General features: G+C 41.1%; 1 protein-coding gene across 1 annotated transcript in view; it reads left to right on the top strand.

Annotated features, from left to right (window-relative positions):
- Window positions 1-26,522, top strand: part of flip (flippy) — a 118,816-nt gene that overhangs the window by 25,105 nt on the left and 67,189 nt on the right. The window contains exon 3 of the mRNA XM_067150685.2: window positions 16,709-16,790. Coding sequence (XP_067006786.1) covers window positions 16,709-16,790 — 82 coding nt within the window. The remainder of the gene's footprint in view (window positions 1-16,708; window positions 16,791-26,522) is intronic.

Below are 26,522 nucleotides of genomic sequence, written 5' to 3'. Positions count from 1 at the left end.
ACGATGTACCTGCAGAACCTCATGGACTCAGTTCCTAACCGAATCTAGGCGGTTATCAAGTCCAGAGGCGGAGTTACACGCTATCAAATGATGATTGTAATGATTTCTCCAGGGGTGACTAATTTTTTGTTCAGTGAGCTTATTTTCGATAAGTTCTATTACTTGAAATTCTTCGATATCTCAAAGGATATTTCAAACCCAGGTGTGAAATTTCTTCCTGTAACTCTAAGTATATGCAGAACATTACGTTTATGTGTGCTTGATTATCCTTTAGGAGAAACCTGAACTTTTTTTCTCCTTATACAAAATGACACACAATCTACATTTTAGCCAGAGTGAATTGTTTGACTAGCTGTATGAATTGTGCGACCTGAGTAGCCACGTACCATAGTAGCTTAAAGCCCTCCTTTAGACCACTTCGGAACCCCCAGCAAGGTTACAAGGTTTTTCTCTTACAAGTAGCTTTACATCGCACCGACACAGATAGGTCTTATGGCGACGATGGGACATGAAAGGACACACTCCCAGCATTCCCCTGGTGTAAACATGGGAAACCACGGAAAACAATTTTCAGGGCTGCCGACAGAGGGGTTCAAACCCACTATATCCCAAATACTGGATACTGGTCGCACTTAAGCGACTGCAGCTACCGAGCTCGGTAGCAACGGGTTTACAGCACGGGGTGACTGTCCTCAGTCAGCGAGGACGCATATGGTGCTGCTAACCTGTTGGAGAACGTCGTAGAGAGCACACGGTAACAGAGGAAATTTCTTCTTCCTTTCTTAATTCGTTTACCCTCGAAGGTTAGTTTTTCCCTCGAACTCAGCGAGGGATCCCTCCTCTACCGCTTCTAGGGCAGTGTCCTGGAGCGTGAGACAATGATGGGGATATGGACGATCGGAAGGGATAGACAGGAAAGAGGTAAGAAAGCGTCCGTGGCCTTAACTTAGGTACCATCCCGGCATTTGCCTGGAGAAGAAGTGGGAAACCATGGAAAACCACTTCGAGGAATGGTGAGCTGAGAATCGAACATCCCTCTACTCAGTTGACTTCCCGAGGCTGAGCGAACCCCGTTCCAGCCCTCGTACCACTGTTTAAATTCCGTAGCAGAGCCGGGAATCGAAACCGGACCTCCGGGGGTGGCAGCTAATCACACTAACCACTACATCGCAGAGGCGAACAGAGAAAACTGTTCAGGAAAATTACAGGTGTATTTCCAAAAATACGAATTTGCGAGTGTTGGTGGTAGTGATTATTGTTTTAAGAGGAAGTGCAACTGGGCAACCATCCTCTATTAACACTAAGCAGAAGAAAACAAACAAGGGGTCCGACACTTCGAAAAATTAAGATATCGGCCGAAGAGAGACAAGAGCCTCCAATGGCGGAAAAATGAAAGACTCCCTACTGAAATTCAAGTCAAGAGCTTAGGAAAAGTATCCTTCCGCATGTGAGCACGTCCCTGTCCCCCCTTCCCGTCTCGTCGCCGTTCTCCATCTCCGCTTTATCATTAACGCCGTGCGTCCATCTGACAAGTACAGTACTTCATTCTGAAATAGAGAAGCATCAAACGAAATCACTGCCTTTCACATAGCTGTACTTTGATTACGTACCATACCTATTTATTCCCTTATTGACCATGTAAAACCTACAGATTACTGACGAATACCGAAGCAAGAGAAGCAAGATTTATTTTTATTTCATAATGCGATTTGTGTGAGGCACATGGAGACTTACAACATAAGTATACGATTCCGCTCTCGTGCAACGACTGTCAGTGGCAGTTTCCCACAGTTAAAAAAGCTGAAAAACCCACTCGTGATTTGGATTGCAAAATACAATGCTTCCAGGAATGTTATAAATATTGTAGGCTCGTCATTCGGAAGGTAAAAACGAACTCACGATCTTCTCATTACAACATTTCTGCAGGTAGAGAGCGGTTACGAATATAAAGTAAAGTACACATTATTATTATTATTATTATTATCATCATCATCATCGAATACGCCAAGGATCCTATTCCCATACCGTGTTAAGGCCCTTCCTGTTTTATCTACGGCGAGTGCTGAGCTGACACATCGATCTTTCGCTGGAGACTTGGATTTTCCGTGGAGTTTAAATTCCAAGCGAGCGGCGTGAACACTGTACACAGAAACGCCGATCAGCTGCGCAGTCTTTTTCACGTATTCCACAGTCCACAGTAGATTCTAACCTCGTAGGCTCCTGTAAAAGTTTAAATACAATTTGTTTTATATTTTCTACTTTATTTTTCTCCACTTTTGTTAGCTTTAAAGTATTTCACAGGGGACTCAAGCGTCACAGCATCACACACGTCTTGCTCACAGCTGGGAGCCATTATGAATACTGAACACGTTGTTGCAGCCAGTATTGCCAACAGTTTTCTTGGATCCATCTTCAACGTCGCACATATTATGCGAACTTATCAGCAGTGGAATGAACTCGAACATACTTACTAAGTACACAGTGCAATAAGATATCAATATCATATTAAATTATTATTATTTTGCTACATACACCACTGAGAACAATAACTATTCATAGCCATCCACGTATGAAATATAAGAGTTGGTAACGAACCCGAATAACATACAACCTGTGATATATTTTCCATATTTATACAGGGCAAAAATGTTAATTCATCATTCAGTTCACCAGAATATCTAACCAAATTGAAGAAAGCTCCTGACTTCAGGAACAAGTAACAAACCTAGGGAACTATTTGGCGCTGCGGAAGCCTTTTCACCGACCAGAAGTCTGACTAACATCAAAGGGACCGCTAAGGTCTTGAGTTGACTCTCAGTATAGCCCTCGTAACCTAATAGCGTCAGGGTCAGAAAATAACAAGAGTTGACCAAAGGTGGTCGAATAGGATATTTGTCAGTATTCGTATTTATTATTATTGAATATAACAGGTGTTCAGCCCAAATACATGTTCACAATGAAAAAAACTTACAAAAAAAGAAAAGGAAAAAGAAAAAAACACGAGACTCCTTGGGCATGCCATAAGGTACATCAGATACTCCTGAAACGTGACACTCCCTAGGGAGGATCACCACAGCAGTCATCCTCAGTCCCTACATGCCACGTCCATCGACCCCGCTGGATATTAAAATAAATTAATAAGTAACAATAAATTTAAAAAATAAACTACCGACCTACTACTACTGCTGTCCGGCCATGTCATCATCCCTGGTGGGAAAAAGACCGCCCTCCCATTGATGACACGACCGGCCCTATCCGTGGGGCCCGTAAGAAGCACCCAACAACCCCTACCAGATGACAGCGCAGCTTTCTCACCATTCCATTTGCGGCCGACCTTGTGAGGCTGAAACCGCTCTCCTTCTGTACCCCTCCTCTCTCCTCCTCGTTCAGCATATATCTCTCTTTTACTTATATGGGGTAGGTCCGTCCTACCCCATCATCTTACGGGTATGTCCTGCTCTCCCTTACCAACGACTCCTTACTATCTCTCACTTTACATAAATCGTGAAAAAACTGCACATGTCCAAATCGGATAGGATATAGGAATGTGAGGAGCCTGGCACAAGTAATGTGAAGTAATGGCCGGACTCAACTAAGGGCCCACGCTCCCAAGTTAAGAGCCCTTGGGCCCCCTTTTTATCGCCTCTTATGACAGGCAGGGGATACCTTAGGTGTTATTCTACCGCTCCCACGCACAGGGGGACGAATTTGTAAGTTTTCTAAAATGAGATTGTTGCTTTTTATGGGAAAATACAACTTTTAATATGATGTTGAATAATATTCAAGATGTTGAAAGAAAAGAACAGTGTCAATATAGTACAGCTGATTTCTTTTTTCTAGCCATAGTAGTATGTACGTTAATCTATACCTCGAATTTTCGATAACTCAAAGTATTTTCAGCCGCCGCAGGCACTTCGAGATATCGAAGTTTGACTGTAAATTGAAAAACTGCAAGTCAGAGAAAGAAGAATTCTCAGAAAGCTTCTTGGCCCGGTACTGGAAGATGAGGAATACCGGAGAGGTCACATTTCACAGGTCTACTCCCAGATAGAGGTGATCTCTGACCATACCAGGAAAAGGAGGGTAGCTTTCTATGGTCATGTGGCAAGATTGTCTCCCAATAGACTAGCCAACCGCCTGTTCACTTTCTGGCGAAACAGAAATATCCGTACCACATTGCTGACGGAAACTGAGAAGGGCATAAAGGAACTGTGGGCTGACATACTGTTTGACAGATCCTGAAGAACGTCCATGGTTTTCAAGAAGAAGAAGAAGAAGAAGAAGAAGAAGAAGAAGAAGAAGAAGGGTACTCGCTGTTCAGAGGAAAGAAATGAGCTACACTGGGAGAAGATACAGCAATACCCACAAATATCAAAGCCCAACAGTTGAATTAGTGTGGTCTCAAGTAAGTCTGTTCGGGATGAAGTAATGCCGATAATAATAATAATAATAATAATAATAATAATAATAATAATAATAATAATAATAATAATAATAATAATAATAATAATAATAATAATAATAATGGCAAATTCTGAGACTGTACCTTAATTAAGGCCACAGCCGCTTCCTTCCACTTCCCACCGCTAGGCCTCTCCTATCTCATCGTCGCCATACGACCTATCTGTGGCGGTGCGACATAAAGCAAATAATAATAATACCGGGCGAGTTGGCGGTGCGGTTAGGAGCGTGCTGCTATAAGCTTGCATCCGGGAGATAGCGGGTTCGAACCCTATTGTCGGCAGGCTTGAATATGGTTTTCCGTGTTTTCCCATTTTCACACCAGACAAATGCACCGGCTACATGGCTAGATGGTTAGCGTGCTGGTCTTTGGTCGCAGGGGTCCAGGGTTCGATTCCCGGCAGGGTCGGAAATTTTAACCATCATTGGTTAATTTCGCTTACTCGGCGGATGGGTGTATGTGTCGTCTTCATCATCATTTTATCCTCCTCACGACGTGCAGGTCGCCTACGGGAGTCAAATCAAAAACCTACACCTGGGGAGCCGAACATGTTCTCGGACACTCCCGACACTAAAAGCCATACGCCATTTCATTTTTTACCAGGCAAATGCTGGGGCTGTACCTTAATTAACGCCACGACCTGTTCCGTCCCATCGTCGTTATAAGACCTATCTGTGTTGGTGCCACATAAAGCCAATTGTAAATAATAATAATAATAATAATAATAATAATAATAATAATAATAATAATAATAATAATAATAATAATAATAATAATAATAATAATCTACTCTGCTTTACAGGAGTGAACGCTGGATTGACTCAGAATATCTTATTCATAAGTTATAAGTTAGAATTAACAGACAGGTGGCAAAAATGGGAGGAGGGTACTCGGAATGAGGAGGTAAAGAGTAAGCTGTACGCACAAACCGGCTTCGGTGATGGAGTCATGTGAGGCGAATGAAGGACGATAGGTTTCCTAGGAGAATACTGAACTCTGTTATGGAATGTAAGAGAAGTAGAGGGAGAGACGGACGACGATGGCTAGACTCAGTTTCTAACGATTTAAAGATAAGATGTGTAGAAATGAACGAGTGCACAGAACTATTTACAGATAGATGATTGTGGTGGCGGTCAGTAAATCCACAGAGGCTTGCAAACTGAACGCTGAAAGTCATAACAGTCTATAATGATGTATTATTATTATTATTATTATTATTATTATTATTATTATTATTATTATTATTATTATTATTATTATTATTATTATTATTATTATTATTATTATTATTATTATTATGTTTGCTTGTTTTTTCAACCGTTGATCCGTTTCTCTACGGGGTCGGGTATAAGGTGAGATGTATTTGTCGTGGCAGTTTTTTACGACCGGATGCTCTTCCTGACGTCAACCTCATCAGAGGAGTTAATGAGATGATATGAATGACGTGGTATATGATAGTAGGAAGGGAGAGGGTGAAACCCGGTGCCAGAACATAGCCTACACCTTTCGAATAGCACCAAAGGATCTGCTCAAGGCTTAAGGTCGCCATCTGACGGACGAATCACCATCAACAGCGTCATATGCTCTCACTCCAGATGAGCACTGCAGAGAGGTTTGGAATTAAATTCAGGTTTTTGGCACGTAATCTAGTGATTATAAGTTGTATTCCACCATCTCCCCTACACAGCATTCTGATGGTGAAACTTTTTTCTACCAACGACACTCGAACCGGCTATCTACGGTATCAGACCGTTCTGACTTCAACGCCTTAATGACCATGGCCACCAGACGGACTGTCCGGCTCCATGGCTAAATGGTTAGCGTGCTGGCCTTTGGTCCCGAGGGTCTCGGTTTCGATTCCCGACCGGGTCGGGGATTTTAACCTTAATGGCACGGGGGCTGGATGTGTGTGGCGTATTCAGCATTAGAAATCATCCTAGCTAGAGCCCTCATCTTCACAGACATGGAGGTTGCCTAATAGCCCGTCTACGAGAAAAAGACCCTCACCCGGCCTCTCCGGAGGCCAGACGCCATTATTATACACCAGACAGGCTTATGTATTATAATACTAATTATGTCCGCCTCTGTGGTGTATTGGTTAGCGTGCTTATCTGCCACCACCGGAGGCCTGGGTTCGATTCCCGGCTCCGGCACAAAATTTGAAAAAGTGGTATGAGGGCTGGAACGGGGTCCACTCAGCCTCGGGAGGTCAACTGAATAGAGGTGGGTTCGATTCAGACCTCAGCCATCCTCGAAGTGATTTTCTGTGGTTTCCCACTTCTCCTCCACGCAAAATGCCGGGATGGTACCTAACTTAAGGCCACGGCCGCCTCCTTCCTTCACCCTTGCCTGTCCCTTCCAATCTTCCCATCCCTCCACAAGGCCCCTGTTCAGCATAGCTGGTGAGGCTGCCTGGGTGAGGCACTGGTCCTCCTTCCCAGTTGTATCAATCGACCCAATGTCTCGCACTCCAGGACACTGCCTTTGTGGCAGTAGAGGCGGGATCCCTCGCTGAGTCCGAGGGAAAAGCCGACCCTGGAGGGTATACAGATTAAGAAAGAAAGAAAGAAAGAAAGAAAGAAATAATAATAATATAATAATATAATAATAATATTAATAATAATAATAATAATAATAATAATAATAATAATAATAATTGTAGGACCAAGCGATTAGGATTGCGTAGCTGTGAGCTTGCATTAGAAAAATGGTGGGTTCGAAATTCGGCATTCGGCAGCCCTGAAGATGGCTTTCTGTCGTTTTCCATTTTCATACCAGGCAAATGCTGGGGTTGTACCTTAATTAAGGCCACGGCCACTACCTTCTCAATCCTAGCCCTTTCCCATTGTTGTGTCGCCGAACACCTTCGATGTGTTAGTGCGATGTTAAACCACTAAAAAAAAAAAAAAAGTTTATGAAACATTAGAATACCGCTTAATTATGTTTGAGTAACTAGTCTTAAAATTTACCCCTCTGACGAAATTCTGCGTACGTGACTGCTGATATGTAATAGCACCTTCTGACTCGATGAGTGAAATAAAGGGAGACTACCTAACTCCTTTTTTTCCCGATACGCCTCTTTACCTAGATTGTTTATGATAGCTAATGTTGAAGCTGTTGAAGATCTAACCAGCCTCCAGGCTGAAGACTCAACATACATACAAATTTTTCGTTAATTTCGAACACATTGAAATAGTCGTCAGATGCTCTGAAATATCCGCCAACATGTTGCGAAACATCTGGGTTCTGATACATTCTGATAAATAAGTATGGTTGCGTCATCGATTTTGTTACAGCATTTTACTGATATGGGGTAACGCTCTACTACTGTGAGATAACGGTTCTCGAGGTGATAATCTGAACTCGTGTTTGAGGAAACGAACGTATTGATTATCCATGGATGTTCACGTAATAGATATCAAATAAATCTCAAAGTACCATATTGCGAAATTAAAGAACCTTGTTCACGACGCAGGTTGGCCTACAGGTCAGATACTGGTTAGGTTGAGAAGTAGGTTTGGTGGAGGTCAAGTGAAACGTTGGCATGCAAATGAATATCTAAACGCAAGCAAGTACCAAGAAAGTAGTTGAGTCTGAAATTAGCGGAGTGTTTTAATGTTCCTCAAATGTTTCCATTTTAATCATATCACCAAAATACAGTAAGCTCCCAATTTCATTCTTTGCTTCTTGAATGCCAAAACCATCAATGTTCGCGCACATAATGAGTACCTTCAATGCATTTTCTATGGCGTATTTGTTTTTGTACACTTCACTCTTGATATTCTACAAACTCCCGAGCTGAACGCATTTTTCCACAAAATGGTAGGTTTGGTCTTCCGTTCACTTATTTTTGGTCATTTTGCACACGAGAAAACCACAGCAAATACGAAGCACGGAAACGAAATCCGATCACTCGCTCCAAACAATAGCAGGATCAGCAGGCAGACAACTACACAGGCAACCTTCATATGATGTTACCTGTGCAGGTACACTGGACTTCTGCCTATCTACCTAACTTGCTGGAAAATGGCCTGCTGGTTTCTTGCTGCAGGTAACTTGCAAGTACGTCAAGCGAGTGGCACTTTCACAAGATGTAAGGCGGGCTGAGTGGCTCAGACGGTTGAGGCGTTGGCCTTCTGACCCAACTTGGCAGGTTCGATCCTGGCTCAGTCTGGTGGTATTTGAAGGTGCTCCAATACGTCAGCCTCGTGTCAGTACGTTAAATAAATCCTGTGGGACTAAATTCTGACACCTCGGCGTCCCGAAAACCGAAAAAGTAGTTGTGGGACGTAAAGCCAATAACATTGTTATATTAATACACACGACGTAGGTCAGATACCTTCACACCCTACGTGCACTGACCCGCACGTCTACTTGCATCGTGTACAATGCCCTCTCTTAATATACGTAGTCCTTAAATGCGCAGAATTGCATATGCGCAAACGAAGAATTTCCTTGTTGTCATACATTCTCTTAGACGGCTGAATATTACAGTCAAAGGCTTAATGGTGCGAACCCGCGGGCAATTCCTAAATTCTTATCCTAGTTTAAGACTTCATTAGGCATAGCATTTCGCTTGACAAACACAGCGGTAGCTGCTATCCGCGGTTCGATTTTAATTTTGAGAAACTATTTATACAGTCAATAGTATCGTGTGTTGCGTACTCTTTGCTTCTAAGTTTCTTTTTGTATTGCATGTGAATTTTTCATATTCCATGACAATATGATTAATACATGGTACTTTTCTAATAATAATAATAATAATAATAATAATAATAATAATAATAATAATAATAATAATAATAATAATAATAATAATAATAATAATAATAATAATAACGTTATTTGCTTTACGTCCTTATGGTTCTCGGAGACACCGAGGTGCCGGAATTCTGTCCCGCAGGAGTTCTTATATGTGCCAGTAAATCTACCGACACGAGTCTGACGTATTTGAGCACCTTCAAATACCACCGGACTGAGCCAGGATCGAACCTGCCAAGTTGGGGTCAGAAGACCAACACCTCAACCGTCTGAGCCACTCAGCCCTGCAGTACTTTTCTCATAACCTGTTAAGCAGTGATGGTAAGTTGTGTATTGAAAAATGAAGTATAATTTGTTCCAGTGACAACCTTATAATAAATTTATAAAGTTATAATAAATTAGAACAAAAGAAATCCGGAACTATTTATGTATTCCATACTATGACGAAATTGGATTCTTGCCAACTTCAAAAGTCTACGGAAAGTAACACTTCATGGTACAGTAGCTGCCTTCCGGACACTATATTAGAAATCTCAGATTGGCTGAACCCCGGTTGGCACTAATGTAAACACGGATAGTCAGAGAGATTATGAAACAGCGAACACCAAACTTAACCTTGTTGAATTGTTTCTCCGCTTGGTTGCAGCACTGTGGCTCCGGACACCAGGGCCTCTCAAACGCCCAAAATCTCACGCGTGCAAACTGAGGCGCAGAGTTCCTGTGCACAGTGCATCGGTCCCATTCGGCTCGGTTCGGACCAACGCTTCGACTCTGGGCTACTCGGCTAAGCTCGGCTCAACTCGGCTCGGATTTGGAGCGCTACGGAGCAAGTGAGAAAGAGAGAGACAATCGAAGCGAGCGAGTCAGGCGTGGGGAAAGAGAGAGACAGCGCTATTGCTCCAAATCGAGTAGTGGGGGTCTGCACTCTGGGCAACAAAGCGAAGTCGTCTTTTGCACCGTGCACAGTGCAATGCACTGGTGCATGCACCCCAAGAGGCCCTGCTGTACACCAATGATGGCGTCCCTGCATTCCCAGCACAAGTCATCTGCTACCATGGCCATCTTGACTACTGTCTAGGTTAATCCAAGACCAACTACAGTTACATCAGACCGTAACCCAAAAGAGAGATGGCGGACATCGGGGAGCGACATGAGAGGTTAAGGGTAAGATTATGTATGGTTATTCTGAGTCACCTGTTGTAAAGAAAACATCACAAGTCAAACGTCATGAAATGCACCTCATTAACTCAAAATATGAATAATTATGTACCGAAAGCAACGTCATCGCGTAATTGTAACTTCAGAGGGAAAATAACGGAGGGAGAATTATTTTATCAACGTCAGGTTGAAAAACACACACTATAAAATATTTTACGCATGAAATTTCGGACAGAAAATAAGATAAATAGATGTCAACGGATAATATTATTAACCTTACATGAAATACCATAAAACATAATTAACCACAGCCCATTTCGTAAAACATGCAAACAAATGTATTTCTCGAACAAAATTTCAACTAGCCACAGTCCACTTCATTTCAATTCACGAGAAATGGGGTTAGATTTCGTTTATGTACCTCCGTTGTAAAACACTAAAAATATTCAATTACATCATTCTTGTACCGGTTTAAAAATGTTTCATATATCAGTCGTAACTCTGAGTCACGATTTTTCGGATTCATTTTATAGTTGGGTACATTGGCTGACTGGGGAAATGCTACGATAGGCATCATTAGGTAACCTCAGAAGTATGCGTGACACCCGAACTGGACAAACACCTATTATGGGCATAATATCTTCCCTAACAATACATTTGATATCACATAATTAATGCACACAACACTACTGTCACTTGCTTCGAAGTTTTCCCTATGAATGCACTTAAGCAATTTACCTCAATACTAGGTCTTTTGGAAATATGAACACTGAAGTTTTTGCTCTGCCCCTATAGTTGGACCTACATCCAGGCACCTATCTAATTAAACTATAAACATACCCACAGGTAACTGAAAATGTAAAGAAAACAAGTTCTGAAAAAATAGATGAGGACAATCACCTTATCACCTCCGGAATTGTTCGATTACATACGCTTTTTTATTAACAAACAGCTTCTTTCGGCACTCAAAGAGGCCCTATAGCATTTTTAATATTATAAATAGGTATAAATTTCGATTAATAATATTCAAATTTCCGTGAATATTTCTTAACAACACGACTTACACAAATGAAAACAAACACATGCTAGCACTCCAACTGCCACCATTGTGGGCAGTTTCGATAGGTCGCACAAGGTCTGAGGTATTGTGGTTGGTCTTGGTTGATCCATTTCCGACATATCATCGCTGCGCCTACGAAAACCACTATGCTAAATATTTCAGTGTGGGACTTAGGCCGGTAAAACTCAATCGTCTATTTTCTACTGTATTGTCCAAGTACTGTAATTTCAAAGTATTCTCGCTCGTAGGGATGTATGTGCTGCGGGTCAGTATTTCTCCCAAAACATTATCACATAGCGGTTTCCTCAGGCGCATATATCACAGTATAACATAATGTTCGTATTATGTTCACTAATCTAGGACCGGAGGGCCTTGTTTACGACTCTTGTAGCTTAGTGGACTGGTCACTGCTTTAAATAGCATTCATTTTTATGTTTATTAGTACATAACTCAATGCACACACCTCTCGCCTTTCATTACAACACACACATACCATAAAACAAAAAAGTCATTCCATGAGTCAAACATGGATGATTTTTGTGGTGATGACACGTCAAATTTATATATATATATAATATTTAATTTAAAATAAGTAAATTATGGTAGCCAAAGTATGGAATAATAATTTACGCAACTACAGTGGAAAGATATATTTTACGTTACGAGTGAGATGTTTACGGTTGTTGTGTACAATATTTTATTTCATACTACGGTGAATTTACTTATTTTGAATTAAATGAATGTGATAATAAATAATTTTGATTCGTCGCGACGCAAATCGTCCATGTTTGATCCATGCATTGACGTTTTCTTGTTTTGTTTTTCGTGTCTGGCTATGAACGGTATACGCCGTATGTACATGGGGTTATGTTGCAGTAAACCTAACAATTAATGATATTTGAAGCAGCGAGCAGTCCACTAAGCTACTATACTGAGAGTCAACTCAAGACCTTAGCGGTCCCTTTGATGTTAGTCAGACTTCTGGTCGGTGAAAAGGCTTCCGCAACGCCAAATAGTTCCCTAGGTTTGTTACTTGTTTCTGAAGTCAGGAGCTTCCTTCAGTTTGGTTAGATATTCTGGTGAACTGACTTGACGAATTAAACATTTTTGCCCTGTATAAATACGGAAAACATATCACAGGTTGTATGTTATTCGGGTTCGTTACCAACTCCTATATTTCATACGTAGATGGCTATGAATAGTTATTGTTCTCAGTTGTGTATGTAGGTAGCAAAATAATAATTATTTAATATGATATTGATATCTTATTGCACTATGTACTTAGTAAGCTTTGTTCGAGTTCATTCCATTCCTGATAAGTTCGCATAATATGTGCGACGTTGAAGATGGATCCAAAAAAACTGTTGGCAATACTGGCTGCAATGTAACAGCATGTTCAGTATTCATAATGGCTGCCAGCTGTGAGCAAGACGTGTGTGATGCTGTGGCGCTTGAGTCCTCTGTGAAATACTTTAAAGCTAACAAACGTGGAGAAAAAATTAAGTAGGAAATCTAAACAAATTGTTTTAAACGTTTACAGTAGCCTACGAGATTAGTATCCGCTGTGGACTGTGGAATACGTGGTGAATAACACTGCGCAGCTGACCGGCGTTTCTGTGTACAGTGTTTACGCCGCTCGCGTGGAATTTAAACTCCACGGAAAATCCAAGTGTCCAGCGAAAGGTCCATGTGTCAGCTCAGCACTCGCCGTAAATAAGACAGGAAGGGCCTTAACACGGTATGGGAATAGGATCCTTGGCGTATTCGATAATAATAATAATAATAATAATAATAATAATAATAATAATAATAATAATAATAATAATAATAATAATTTGTATTTTGCTTTATATTCGTAACTGCCCTCTACCTGCAGAAATGTTGTCATGAGGGGACCATGAGTTCGTTTTTACCTTCCGAATGACGAGACTACAATATTTACAACATTCCTGGAAATATTGTATTTTGCAATCCCACTCACAGGTGGTTTTTTCAGCTTTTTGAACTGTGAGAAATTGCCACTGACAGTCGTTGCACGGGAGCGGAGTCTTATACTTATGTTGTAAGTCCCCATGTGCCTCACACAAATTGCATTATGAAATAAAAATAAACCTTGCTTCTCTTGCCTCGGTATTCGTCAGTAATCTGTAGGTTTTACATGGTCAATAAAGGAATACATAGGTATGGTAGGTAATCAAAGTACAGCTATGTGAAAGGATGTGATTTCGTTTGATGCTTCACTATTTCAGAATGAAGTACATGTCAGACAGACGCACGGCGTTAATAATAAGTTGGTTGTGGCGGAGATGGAGAACGGAAACGGAAGGGGGAACAGGGGACGTGCTCACGTGCGGAAGGATACTTTTCCTAAGCTCTTGAGTTGAATTTCAGTATAGAGTTCTAAACATGGTCCTCTGGTACTGGATTAATGAAGGTATTACGAAATTTATGATATATTGTTATATATTCGATATTTATCTGTCGGAAATGGATCAACCTAAACAATAGTCAGTATTGTGATGGCGACAAATTACTTGAGTTGGGAATGCAGAGACGCCATTTTTGCTGTAGTTGGGTGTGGATCCGCACTGCTGCAGTCAGGCGAAGAAACAATTCAACAGGATTGAGTTTGCTGTTCGCTGATTCATAATCTCTCTGACTATCCGTATTTGCATTACTGTGACGGGGAGTTCAACCAATCAGAGACGATTTCTAATAAACGTGTGCGGAAAGTTTACATTACTGCGAAGCGGAGTTTAATAAATCAGAGACGATTTCTAATAAAAAGTGTGCGGAATGTTTACATTACTGTGAAACGGAGTTCAATCAGTTCGAGACGATTTCTAATAGAAATGTACAGTATTGTGAAGCGGAGTTCAATCAGCCAGAGGCGATTTCTAATAAAAGTATCCGGAAGTTTGCATTGCTGTGAAGCGGAGTTCAGCCAATCAGAGACGATTTCTAATAAAAGTTTCCAGAAAGTTTGCATTATTGTGAAGCGGTGTTCAGTCAATTAGAGACTATTTCTAATAAAATCAGTTCAAGAGGATTTATATTAGAAGTTTACAGTACTATGAAGCGGAGTTCAACCAATCAGAGGCGATTTCTAATAAAAGTGTCCGGAAGTTTGCATTGCTGTGAAGAGGAGTTCAATCAGTCAGAGACGATTTATAATAAAAAACGTCCGGAGAGTTTGCATTACTGTGAAGCGGAGTTCAACCAATCAGAGGCGATTTCTAATAAAAGTGTCCGGAAAGTTTGCATTGCTATGAAGCGGAGTTCAATCAGTCAGAGACGATGTCTAATAAACCAGTACGGAAAGTAATTACAGTACGATAAAATGACTTTTGAATTCGAAAAGAATGCAATTACGTCATAGTATGAAATAAAAATTATCCCATGATGGTCGCCAACCTTCTGTGAGGAAACGGCACCAAAAGAAGAAGAAGAAGAAGAAGAAGAAGTAGTAGAAGAAGAAGAAGAAGAAGAAGAAGAAGAAGAAGAAGAGAAACTGCTCCGCAGAATTTAACTTGGCTGGAAGGTGGCAGCACAATCTGAACATCGTAGCCGATATGTAGACCACCTAAATGACACTAATTCAGAAGCTTGGAAACCCAGTAGCTAAGGACATATGTTTATTATTTCACACTCCACAAGTAAGAAGGCAACTGTGTTCGAGCAGGGGCATAGAAGTTCTTGTTCCTGATAAAGTAGAAAATTACTGACCTTCGGAGGGAGCAGACTGCAGGCGTGAATACCTCTCTGCTTGCTGGTGAGCGCTCAAACTGGAACAGTTTGGCTTAGATTTTCAGTCAGCGTCACGATAATATTATGGAAGGAATTTGCCGGGCTTTCAGGCACTGATCCGATAGGGCTCTGAATTTCCAACGTTTCATCGAAAATTCGCTTGGCATTTTCAAGAGGCCATATGATTAGGCCGCCGGAAAACTTTCCGGACTGTAATGAAAAGTCTTAGAGAGGGAGGGAAAAGTGAATTGAATGTAGGTGTTCAGCCCGGATCTTCAAATAGAACTACAGGAGGTTACGCGATTGTACGGAAAACGCAAAAACGACGGTCCAAAGCATGATGAAGAGTGAGGTAGTTTGTCATTGCTTTCCTTACTGGGTCAGAAAGTGCTATTGCGGCACAACTGGCGCTATGACTAGCACCTTCTATAACATCCAGACGTATTGACCGTGCCCTGAATGTCATTACTCAGTAGCTATCATACTGTCACAGGCATAAATGAGAGGGCCGATGACCTAGATGTTGAGCCCCTTTAAGCAACAAGCATCATCACAAACAAGCGTAAATAAGACTGAGACTTTGAAGGAAGCTACATTTTTCTGCCCTGCGCCAAAAGGCAGATGCCAAAAGTACTGTATTATTTATCGAGAAATAAAAACAAGCTGGAGAAATGAATAGCGTTTAGGATAAATCAGGTAAGTAGATCCTCGGTAACCACTGCATACATGGAAGGAATAGTATGATTATTACCACGGTCGGTGTGCCAGAATCCATCATTTTACCCTTACACGATATTCTCTCTCCTCATCTCTACGAGGTAGATATAAAAATCATGGGGGATGTTGAGTTAGGGCCACGGTCAGTGATGTCCGTAAAAAGGACGGTTGGGTTGGGCCCATGGCCAGCTCGGAGTGAGGGCCGAATTGCCCCCATGGAACTGTCCCCAGTAGTCACAACTTTTGGAAATAAATTAAGTTTTAAATGAATTGCCACTGTAATTGGGATTAGAAATTCTGCAGTACGCAGAAAATACATAAATAAATAAATAAATAAATGCGGTGTAGGTCCATACTCAGGACTAGGTTTAGTGATTAAGTAATGATATTAAGAAATGATTTTTTAAACTTTATTTGATGTTTGTTTAAAAAGATGTTTTAAATACGACGTTATTGGGTCATCGTTGAATGGGGATATATAATATATAATATATAATTGCAATAACTGTCTTTAATTGATATTAAAATGTAATTTTGATACTTGTTAATATTAAGAAGGACGTTCAAATAAAAAGGAGAGGACGAACATTATCACATGAAAAAACCTACCCCACTGAACAGGGGTACAACTAGACCTCGACCCTTCGAGGATCGACGGTAATTCCGCCGGGGAATGTTTTGATCGTGGGCCCAACTCGAACGTGTCCAACATTTTATCTATAAACCATAGGGTTGGTAGTAGTGTAGCAACAGACAATTCTGTACTGAAGTAACAAATACGAATGTTTCTTATCTGTTCGCAGAAGCTCCAATATCGATCACGAACCTACACAGGGCTGTCCAACACAGCAAGCCGCTGACAGTCAGGAAGATCCTCAACAGTCGGTAAGAGCAGAGGGCGTGGTAACTACTGCATGTTGTAATTAAGGTCCTTCTTATTTTCTCCAACATCAGAAAATTATCATATTGAGTAGCTGAGAGTTTTTAATACACACATTTACATGCACTCCGTGATTACTGGAAGCCACTAATTTTACTGTACTTCGTCCAGCGCCCGCGCAAACAATCTCCAAAGCAATTTCATCTTATAAGAGCGATCACAGAGAAGGAATTACCCACGCCCGGTGAGTTCTCACAAGTGTCCGCCAATTCCGGCGGCCTACTGGGCAAGGTAATCAGGAAATTAATGTCAGTTAAGCTGAGGACCTATGTGGAAACCTTGTTTGAACTGCAGATTAGTCATGGTCTGCTATACTGTTAACCTTCAGCTAGAGTGAGGTCGTACTTCTGGGGCATATGGAGCGCTAAAAGTACAAGTAGACCAGGTCGTATTATTCTAGTTTTGAGAAAAGTGGGCTTAAAGATTCTGCACAGTAATTAAAATATAGTGAACTCTCGATACCCCTGACTTAAGATAATTCGTCCAAACCTGTCTAAAATAAAATGTTATTCCGTAATATACCAGCCGCAAGCTGTTTGGCTAAGAATGTTATCATCATCATATCATTAGTGGTTCTGTTCATTGTTGAGCGTCCTGATCTCATTTATTTGATCATTTCTGTGTTGCAACTTTGACGAGATGTCTCCGTCCAGAGCGGTCTTCAGCTTTTCTTATTATAATCTGAAGCTGTAGGCCAGTGAGCTTCTTCGCTTGATCTAACCATCTACTTGCTGTTCTTATAACGTCATTAGAGTAAAATAAATATAACATATAGCAACGGTTTCTAAAGAATGAAATTGTACCTCATAAGCAGTACACATTATAATATACAAGATGAAAATATTGTGTTTTAACTGCTAAACATATTTAAAAGATTATGTTGAGTGTAAAATAGTAATTATAGTAATTAATAAGCAATATACAATAAGTAATTAACATGACTAGGATTTTGAAGACATGTCATCTTTTAATTGGTTCGCAACAGACATTGCTAACTTGTACAGAAATCCTGATCATAGTTCCCACATTGTAGAAATACTAATTTATTAGGTCATTTTTCATTTTCATTTTTCATTTTCATTTTTCATTTTTGTATTTTAGGTCATTTTCTACAATTATATGCCATTATTTGGTCATTTTATGGAATTTATTAAACTAAGATATACTAGCAGACGTACCCGTGCTTGGCTACGGGATTCTCAGAAAGACTGTCTTAATGATTTTATAACTGAAGTCAACATAGGTCATTACAAAAAACGTCCATAGGAAAGTAGCGATTAAAAGCAATGCTATCATATAAAATACTCGATCAAATGAAAACTGCACATTTTCTCACTTTTAACGAACAGTACTACGGTGCCAATATTTATATATAATTTTATTAAACACATTGTGTACAAGGTATTAATTAATTAAACGAAATTAGCATCATTTGCATAGTGTGACAAAGTCAATGTCCTGTCTTTGCACTCAATGATATGATACGTGTTACGTGGTCCTCCACATATGGTGCACTGACATCTGTCGGTGAGGCTGTGGTATCTCTTGGTTGAACATATTCGGTGATGTAGTCCGTGGGCTGCCTCTCTCGTATATAAATGGCGCAGTTGATAGTTGGCCTTTTTCCATTCGTTGCTTGTCATCGCTGGGGTGTCCGACTCGCTGGCTGAACGGTCAGCGTACTGGCCTTCGGTTCAGAGGGTCCCGGGTTCGATTCCCGGTCGGGTCGGGGATTGTAACCTTAATTGGTTGATTCCTACGGCACGGGGGCTGGGTGTATGTGTTGTCTTCATCATCATTTCATCCTCATCACGACGCGCAGGTCACCTACGGGTGTCAAATAGAAAGACCTGCACTTGGCGAGCCGAACCCGTCCTGGGATATCCCGGCACTAAAAAAGCCATACGACATTTCATTTCATCGCTGGGGTGGTGAGGAGTCCGGGATTGATGTCCCTCGCTTTCTGTCGCCTGTCTTCTAGGAATCTGGTGCTTTGTGGTGTTGGTATCAGATTATGAGCTTTCATCAGGTCTTCTATAAAGAAGGTTGTGTCTGCCAGGATATGCGTTATTCTGTTTTGCGTGTATTTTGAGACACAGAGCATTCTTTTCAGGTAGGCTGTTTTAATTCCCTCTAATCGCTTCAGATTCGAGTATGTGAGGTGGTTCCATATAAGCTGTATGCCGTATGAGGCAGTGGGGGCAATCTTTATGTCGAATAGTCTTACGGCTGTTGTGACGGATAGTAGATTCAGTTTCTTTATCTCGAAAGTCGCCTTTATTGCTCTTACAGCTCTGTCTTCAATGTGCTTGGAAAAGGCATGTCCTGTCACTTGCAGTGTGAGTCCTAGGTACTTGTAGCTTTTGACTATTTCTAGTACTTCTTCCCCGCAAGTGAATCTATCAATGTTTGCCAAATTTCCTCCTTTTCTGAATTTCATTTTGTCTTTTCCCTATTTATAACTAGGTCATTTTCTTGGGACCACTCTTCCAATTTGTCTATGGCTTTTTGCAGGGGCTCTCTTCTTTCTGAGAGCAAGACCATGTCATCAGCATACAACCACATCCTCACTTCTTCTGTTTGTATCCTTTGTATCACATCATGGGTAAGTACGTTAAACACAATGGAGCTTATAGGATCTCCCTGGAGTACTCCGTTTGTTTGATGGATTCGTTTGGATTGGATTAGGCCATCATGGATTCTGATTGTATTTTCTCGGAGAGTGCTTGCTATGAACTTAAGGATCTGACTTTCTTCGTCTAACACAGGCTTTAGATTTTTTTCAGTATTCTATCCCTGTTTACCCCGTCAATAGCTTGTTTGTAATCAACGAATGCTGCATATGCATGGCCTTTGGGTTTAGCCAGGACTTCGCGTATGAATTATTGGAGTACGTGTCCCACCGCTTGTATAGTTGATCTTCCGTGAGTAAAGCCGTACTTTTTGAGTAAGATATTGTTCATTATCTTGAATGGTGCACATTCCAGGGCTATCCCTCTGTAGGATTCTGGGGTGTTCTGTGGTCCTTTCCCTTTGTAGATCACTTTGACCGTCGATTCTCTCCATACTGCAGGGGTGTCCATGATTTCTAGGCACTTGTTGTATAGGGCTGTCCATAACTTAATGGTATATATCATTGATCCTTTCATCAGCTCGTTCGAGATATTGTCTAGGCCAGCTGCTTTTCGAGGTTTGCTCTTTTCAGTTGCTTGCCAAACTTCGTCTTCTGTTATTCTGTCTTCTTCCGTTAGCGGGGTACTTCCTTTTGCATGGTATTGCATTTTTCTTCTTATGAAGTATATTTGCGAAGTGGTTTTCCCATATTGTCATTGAGATACTTGGGGTCACCTTGGCTCTCCGTGGCTCTAGGACTTTGTAGGGTTTTGCTTCTGCTTCTCGTATTTTCTTCTTTGGCCTGGGTATACTGTTGTTTCTTAGCCTTCAGGAGCGAGGATATCTTGTTCTCGCGTGTACATATTTGAGCCTTTGAGTGTCGCATTCGTGTCTATCTTTTTCAGGTCATTCAGTTTTTCCAGGACCAGGTTCCGTGCTGTGTAGCATTCACTGTCGAACCAGCGTTTGCTTTTCCTCTTTGTCATTGCCGATATAACAGTCCAAAGTTCCAGTGCTGGAATGACCAGGCCGCAGACAGCCGTGAACACTCCTCTGCCATTATTTATGTAAGTGTGCACACTGCTCATTCCAATCAGTGCCTCAGAGTAGGGATTGATTAGCTCGAATGCTATTATGAACCAGTATGTTACGACCAGTAGTATCAGAAAATTTATGAATCAGATGAATGGCATGCTAAAAAAAGTTATCTAACTCCCGAGCTACTTCCCGCCAATATTCAGGCAGGCTGTTATACTCGATACGACCGGGCGAGCTGGCCGTGCGGTTAGGGACGCGTAGCTGTGAGTTTGCATCCGGGAGATAGTGGATTCGAGCCCCACTGTTGGCAGTCCTGAAGATGGATTTCCGTGGTTTCCCATTTTCACACCAAGCAAATGCAGGGGCTGTACCTTAATTAAGGTCGCGGCTGCTTCCTTCCCAGTCCTATCCCATCGTCGCCATAAGACCTATGAGTCAGTGCGACGTAAAGAAAATAAAAAAATACTCGGTACGCAACAGTAATCACATCTATCGGAGATGAGTGGCAACAGAAAATACAAAGCACATAACAACAAACAATGGTCAATGTAATGTTAATTTTGATCAATTTTATGAGCTTTCTATATTGTAGACGTTCACATTTAGTTTTCTTTTGACTCTGTTATATTAGGGCGTCTTATAAAATTATTTATAGCATAGAGTGTAGTTACTTATTCCCCGACATTACATACCAATTTTCATTCAATTCTGTTCACCCATTTTCTCGGGATTCGCGCTGATATGGACTTAAACAACAAAAATCCAAATTCATGATATCTCTGTCATCATAGCCGGCACGGTAAAAATGTATACGACATAAATGATTGGAAATTCAATACTACATAACTTTAGTTACGTAGTATTTATCGATAGGACCACTAATACCATAAATATTTAAGAATTCAATTTTAGGCTTTCCCCTAAACTACCATTTCACTCAGCGTGAATAAAATTATTTATAGACTAGATTGTAGTAGTTCATCCTACGACTTTGTATGCCAATTTTCATTAAGATAGGACCACTAATACCATAAATATTTAAGAATGACATTTAACGACTTCCCCTAAACTACCATTTCACTCAGCGTCAATTAAATTATGTATAGCCTAGATTGTAGCGACTTATTCCCCGGCTTTGCATACCGATTTTCATTAAATTCTCTTTAGCCGTTTTCTGATGATATGTGTACAGACAGACAGACAGACAGACAGACAGACAGACAGACAGACAGACAGACAGACAGACAGACAGACAGACAGACAGACAGACAGACAGACAGACAGACAGACAGACAGAAATTACGGAAAATGAAAAAGTGCATTTCCTTGTTCCTGTGGACACGACCGATACAGAAATACCATTCTTTTTAAATTCTGAGCAATGTCCAGACAAAACACTTATTTTTTTATATACATGTATAGATTTTTAGTTATTTTCTTTCCTGTTTGAGGATTTTAAAGCATTTAAGAGTGTGGTGTTGGATATTATCGCAACTGCAAGTGAAGATGAATACGGAGACTTGAGAATCTCCACAACGCTTTGTCAATTCGGGGACTAAAGAAACCTTGTTCACCACTTACTTCTTGGAAATGTCCACATTCCAGGAGAGACGCCTCCTACTGGAGAAGTCTTCCTCGTGAACAGCCGAGATTTTCTTCTGAAGACGTAGAGCAAAGTTCTCTGTGAAACCGAAAGAATTTCACATTTTCTTCTTGACACTGCAAAAGCTTATTATAATGTCTATAACATAATATAGACTATACCAACTCGATTAGTAAACTGATTGTAATGTTTTATTTAAAATGTATGTCTTTTTTGTTTTCGGATCATTTTATAGGATTTTTGCCATTATTTTATAGATTATCTTTTAAACATTTTTTAAATCATCAAAATCTTGACCCTTTGTAATTAATGACGAAATTGTTTGTAACTAAACTAAAAGTATAACAAAAAGAGACAAACCCATTTGAATTATACCGTATATACTGTTAGCAAGAGTCAGCGAAATACATTGGGAGCCCTAATATTCTCAGGAACTTTGTTCCGTTCACGAGATGCGAAAACTGTGAATGTGTTGATTAACATAGTAGTTCCGTGCGTCGACAGTGGTGTTACGCGCTCGGGTATTCCTGTCATGGTGTGAGGAGAGGTAACTGAAGGAATGTCTCAGGGAGGTGGGCTGTGAAGAATTAGGTATTTTATGAAGAATGCTTAGGAAGAGCCTCCGTGGCTCAGGCGGCAGCGCGCCGGCCTCTCACCGCTGGGTTCCGTGGTTCAAATCCCGGTTACTCCATGTGAGATTTGTGCTGGACAAAGCGGAGGCGAGACAGGTTTTCTCCGGGTACTCTGGTTTTCCCTGTCATATTTCATTCCAGCAACACTCTCCAATATCATTTCATTTCATCTGTCATTCATTAATCATTGCCCCAGAGGAGTGCGAGAGGCTTCGGAAGCCGGCACAATTCCTATCCTCGTCGCTAGATGGGGGCTTCATTCATTCCATTCCTGACCCGGTCAAATGACTGGAACCAAGCTGTGGATTTTCATTTCACGAAGAATGCTTAGGGTGTGGTAAGTATATGTCTTTTCTGGTATGTTTTGTTAACCTGGTCACAAAGTGCCGTGCCGTTTTTGTTTCTTAGGCCGTGTTTTATCTCCTCTTGATAAGACGGACTTCGCGTAACTGGGTCAGACCTGCCCTCTTTAGTACGAGTTACTGAGAGTTGATGCTCCATGGCTAAATGGTTAGCGTGTAGGCCTTTGGTCACAGGGGTCCCGCGTTCGATTCCCGGCAGGATCGGGAATTTTAACCATCATTGGTTAATTTCGCTGGCACGGGGGCTGGGTGTATGTGTCGTCTTCATCATCATTTCATACTCATCACGACACGCAGGTCGCCTACGGGAGTTAAATCAAAAGACCTGCACCTGGCAAGCCGAACATGTCTTCGGACACTCCCGGCACTACACCAAAAGTCATACGCCATTTCATTTTGAGAGTTGATGCGATAAATATGAAATACTAAGTTATTTTAAGTCCTCTTTCCTGAATACAATCACTTCAGATGATGCGCAAAGCTTCATTCAGAAAAGTAGACTTGGTCTATTGTGACACCATATGGCAGTTTTGAGGTGCATATACAGGGTGTATCCGTGATGTTGCTACAAACTTTCAGTTATGATGGAGGACGGCAAGTGGATCAATTTGAGATAAGTAACCGTAGTCCGGAAACATTCGAGTCAGAAGTTATTAATAATTCAAGTTGTTTAATGTCCGTCCGTTCTTAACAGACGCCGAGGTGTCGAAATTTCGTCCCGCAGTAGTTTGTTAACGTGTCGAAAGAAAACGACATGGGGTTGTCACCTTTAAAGATCCTTAAAAGCCACCGACCTCAGTCGGGTTTGAACTCTTTAGCTTGGGATTACAGTAGTAGACCAACACCGTATCCACTACACCGCTGCGGCCGGCAGTCAAAAGTTAAAGCAAAAATCGGTCTGATAGCTCCGACTTTACTGTACACTACATGTGCTAAGAATACAATAGGGGAGACAATCCCGACGAGCAGAAGAAGATAGGATAGTAACTCAACGACTGCAATGCAGATGACGTACTGTGTACTGACATGATCGGTGTGCGATGTCTGTACTGTAGGATTCAGTGTGTGTACACGGGATGAAGTGGCACATTGATTAGTCCTATCCAAATGGAATTGTACCCGGTTATGGAAGATGCAGATATGGTGTTCGTGTACGGGCAAGCAATTGGAAGCAGCAGAGAAGCCGAATGGTTGTACAGGACCAAATATCCACGTACGTCACATCCGGCTCACACCATGTTACCCCCACTGTTCCAACGATTAAGTGAAGCAGGGCAATTGGTACGACAGTAACAATGAACAAGGAGGACGACGAATTACACGGACTCCCGACTTAGAAGATGAAGTGCTTGCTCGAGTGGATGAGGCGCCTGGAAAAAAGCATTCGAGCAGTTGCACGTGACATGAATGTTTCTCATATGCCTGTGTGGCGAGAGTTACGATAAATACAGCTACACCCGTACCATCCACAGAAAGTGCAGGCTTTGAGTTCTGCTGACTTCGCACCTCGAGTCGTGTTCAGTCAATGGGTCTTGCAGCGACTTGCAGACGATCCTAGAACGGTGATTCCCAACCAGTGTGCCGCGGAACCTTCCGTTTCATCTCAGGTGTCTAACTCATTTATACTACGTAATATATAAAGATGTAAAGTTTGTTTGTATGTAAAGGCTAATCCTAGAAACTACTGGACCGATTCTAAAAATTCTTTTACTAATGTAAATATTCATTATCCCTGAGGGACATGGGCTGTATTTTATTTTCAAAACAATTCGACGGGGGGGGGGGAGGAGGGGTCACGGAGGGAGATATAAAAATACTAGGCTAATATAGGCAGTTTGACCAGCGTCTACCAATACATATTTTCTTGCAAGAAACACACATTGCTACCTCAATAAAACCTTTTGTTAGTCGGAGATGGCAGCAGATCCAAATAATTGTTCACCATAATAACCTTTTGCCAATCACGATGCACGATTCTTAAGTAGCTGACAAGATATCCCCGGCGATCTCGTGACAATCGCATGACCCAACCTCCACATAACAATATGATCTTAGAGAGAAGCGTAATTTGAATATGTCACCGGAAGAAGCTAATACAACAAAGAAAGAAGAAATGGAAAAGTGGACCACGCAAACAAAAATGGCGAGCGCAAGAAAATGTTAATGTCCGCGACTGATTCCAGACGTCCGCTACAATGTCTAACTGCTAGGTGATAAAATATGTGCAGCCGGGCAAAACAAACCAAAAATAATCAATTACTAAAATAAAAACAAAACTAGTGGACCCGAGCTGCTCCGCAACATTCCTTGATATTGAACCCATGACCTTCGTGTCATAAGAAATCAGAGTCCTGAAGTTAGCGCATGAGGCCCCATATTAATCGAAATGAGGAGCTCAGACACATTTTTTTCTCACCGGAACAACACGTGCTCTGGGGGAGAACGGTTCTCTTTCTCATGCTAAGAAAAATGACGTCACTCGCACGTCCAAATGGAGCATTGATACAACAAAAGTGTTGGTTTGATAAATATATTGTTTAAAAGAAATTAACAGCGAAACTAATATAATAAGTGCCCTGTAATTGTATGTGAGACAATTGGTCTTTAGTAATACAGATTTTAGATTGCTAAGCAGTTTCCAAGGGAAAATGGCGAAAGACGCGCTTGTCTGTTCAACCTACGTCACGTCATAAAATATAGTGCCTATCAAACGAGGTCATTTAACCAGTCAATTTGTTACGAGATAATCGTAAATGTTCATAAACAATGTCACTATTAAATTAGCAAGTACTGGGTTCCTTTAAAACCTGCCTTCAATACATTTCCACAAGATCGGAAAATACATGTAATATTCTAGGCAGCAAAGTTAAAATGCCTAAGGAGAGGGGGTAAAGACTATGAAAATAGGAGCGCCGTCTTGAAATTACCCGCATTGTGTCATTTGAGCTAGAGGAGGAACATCGTGCTGTTGTTCAATTTGTCGGCGATTATCAGACTAAGTCCAACTGAGAACTTAGATTTTGGCCGACGTGACTGGAGTATCGTCTTCAAGTGGAGATAGTTTTTTGTTGTAACGTGTATTAATAAACATGTAAAAGGACGGTCATTGTAGGCCGTAGTCTTATAAGTGAAATTTTAATAATATCGTGTTGAAAGTATTGCGTGTGCGATCGATATTACAACAGTCGTGTTCGCTCCGCGAAAATATCGAGTGAAGGGTATTTTATTTATGTGCCTTTATTTCAGGTGAATCAAGATGAATGAAATTATCTGTGAAGCCAAAAGTGTTAAAATGGCTGAATAAATTCCAGAGAGTTACTGGTGAACTCACATGGTGGAAGTTGGCGTACCTCCAAGGTAGGTGAATGATCACCGTGACCACCTGTTTATTTGTTTCATGATGTCACAGTTTATTTTGTATGTGTATTT

Source organism: Anabrus simplex, chromosome 7, assembly GCF_040414725.1.
Source record: "Anabrus simplex isolate iqAnaSimp1 chromosome 7, ASM4041472v1, whole genome shotgun sequence".
Classification (NCBI taxonomy): Eukaryota; Metazoa; Arthropoda; class Insecta; order Orthoptera; family Tettigoniidae; genus Anabrus; species Anabrus simplex.
This window is presented reverse-complemented; position numbering and strand designations above follow the sequence as displayed.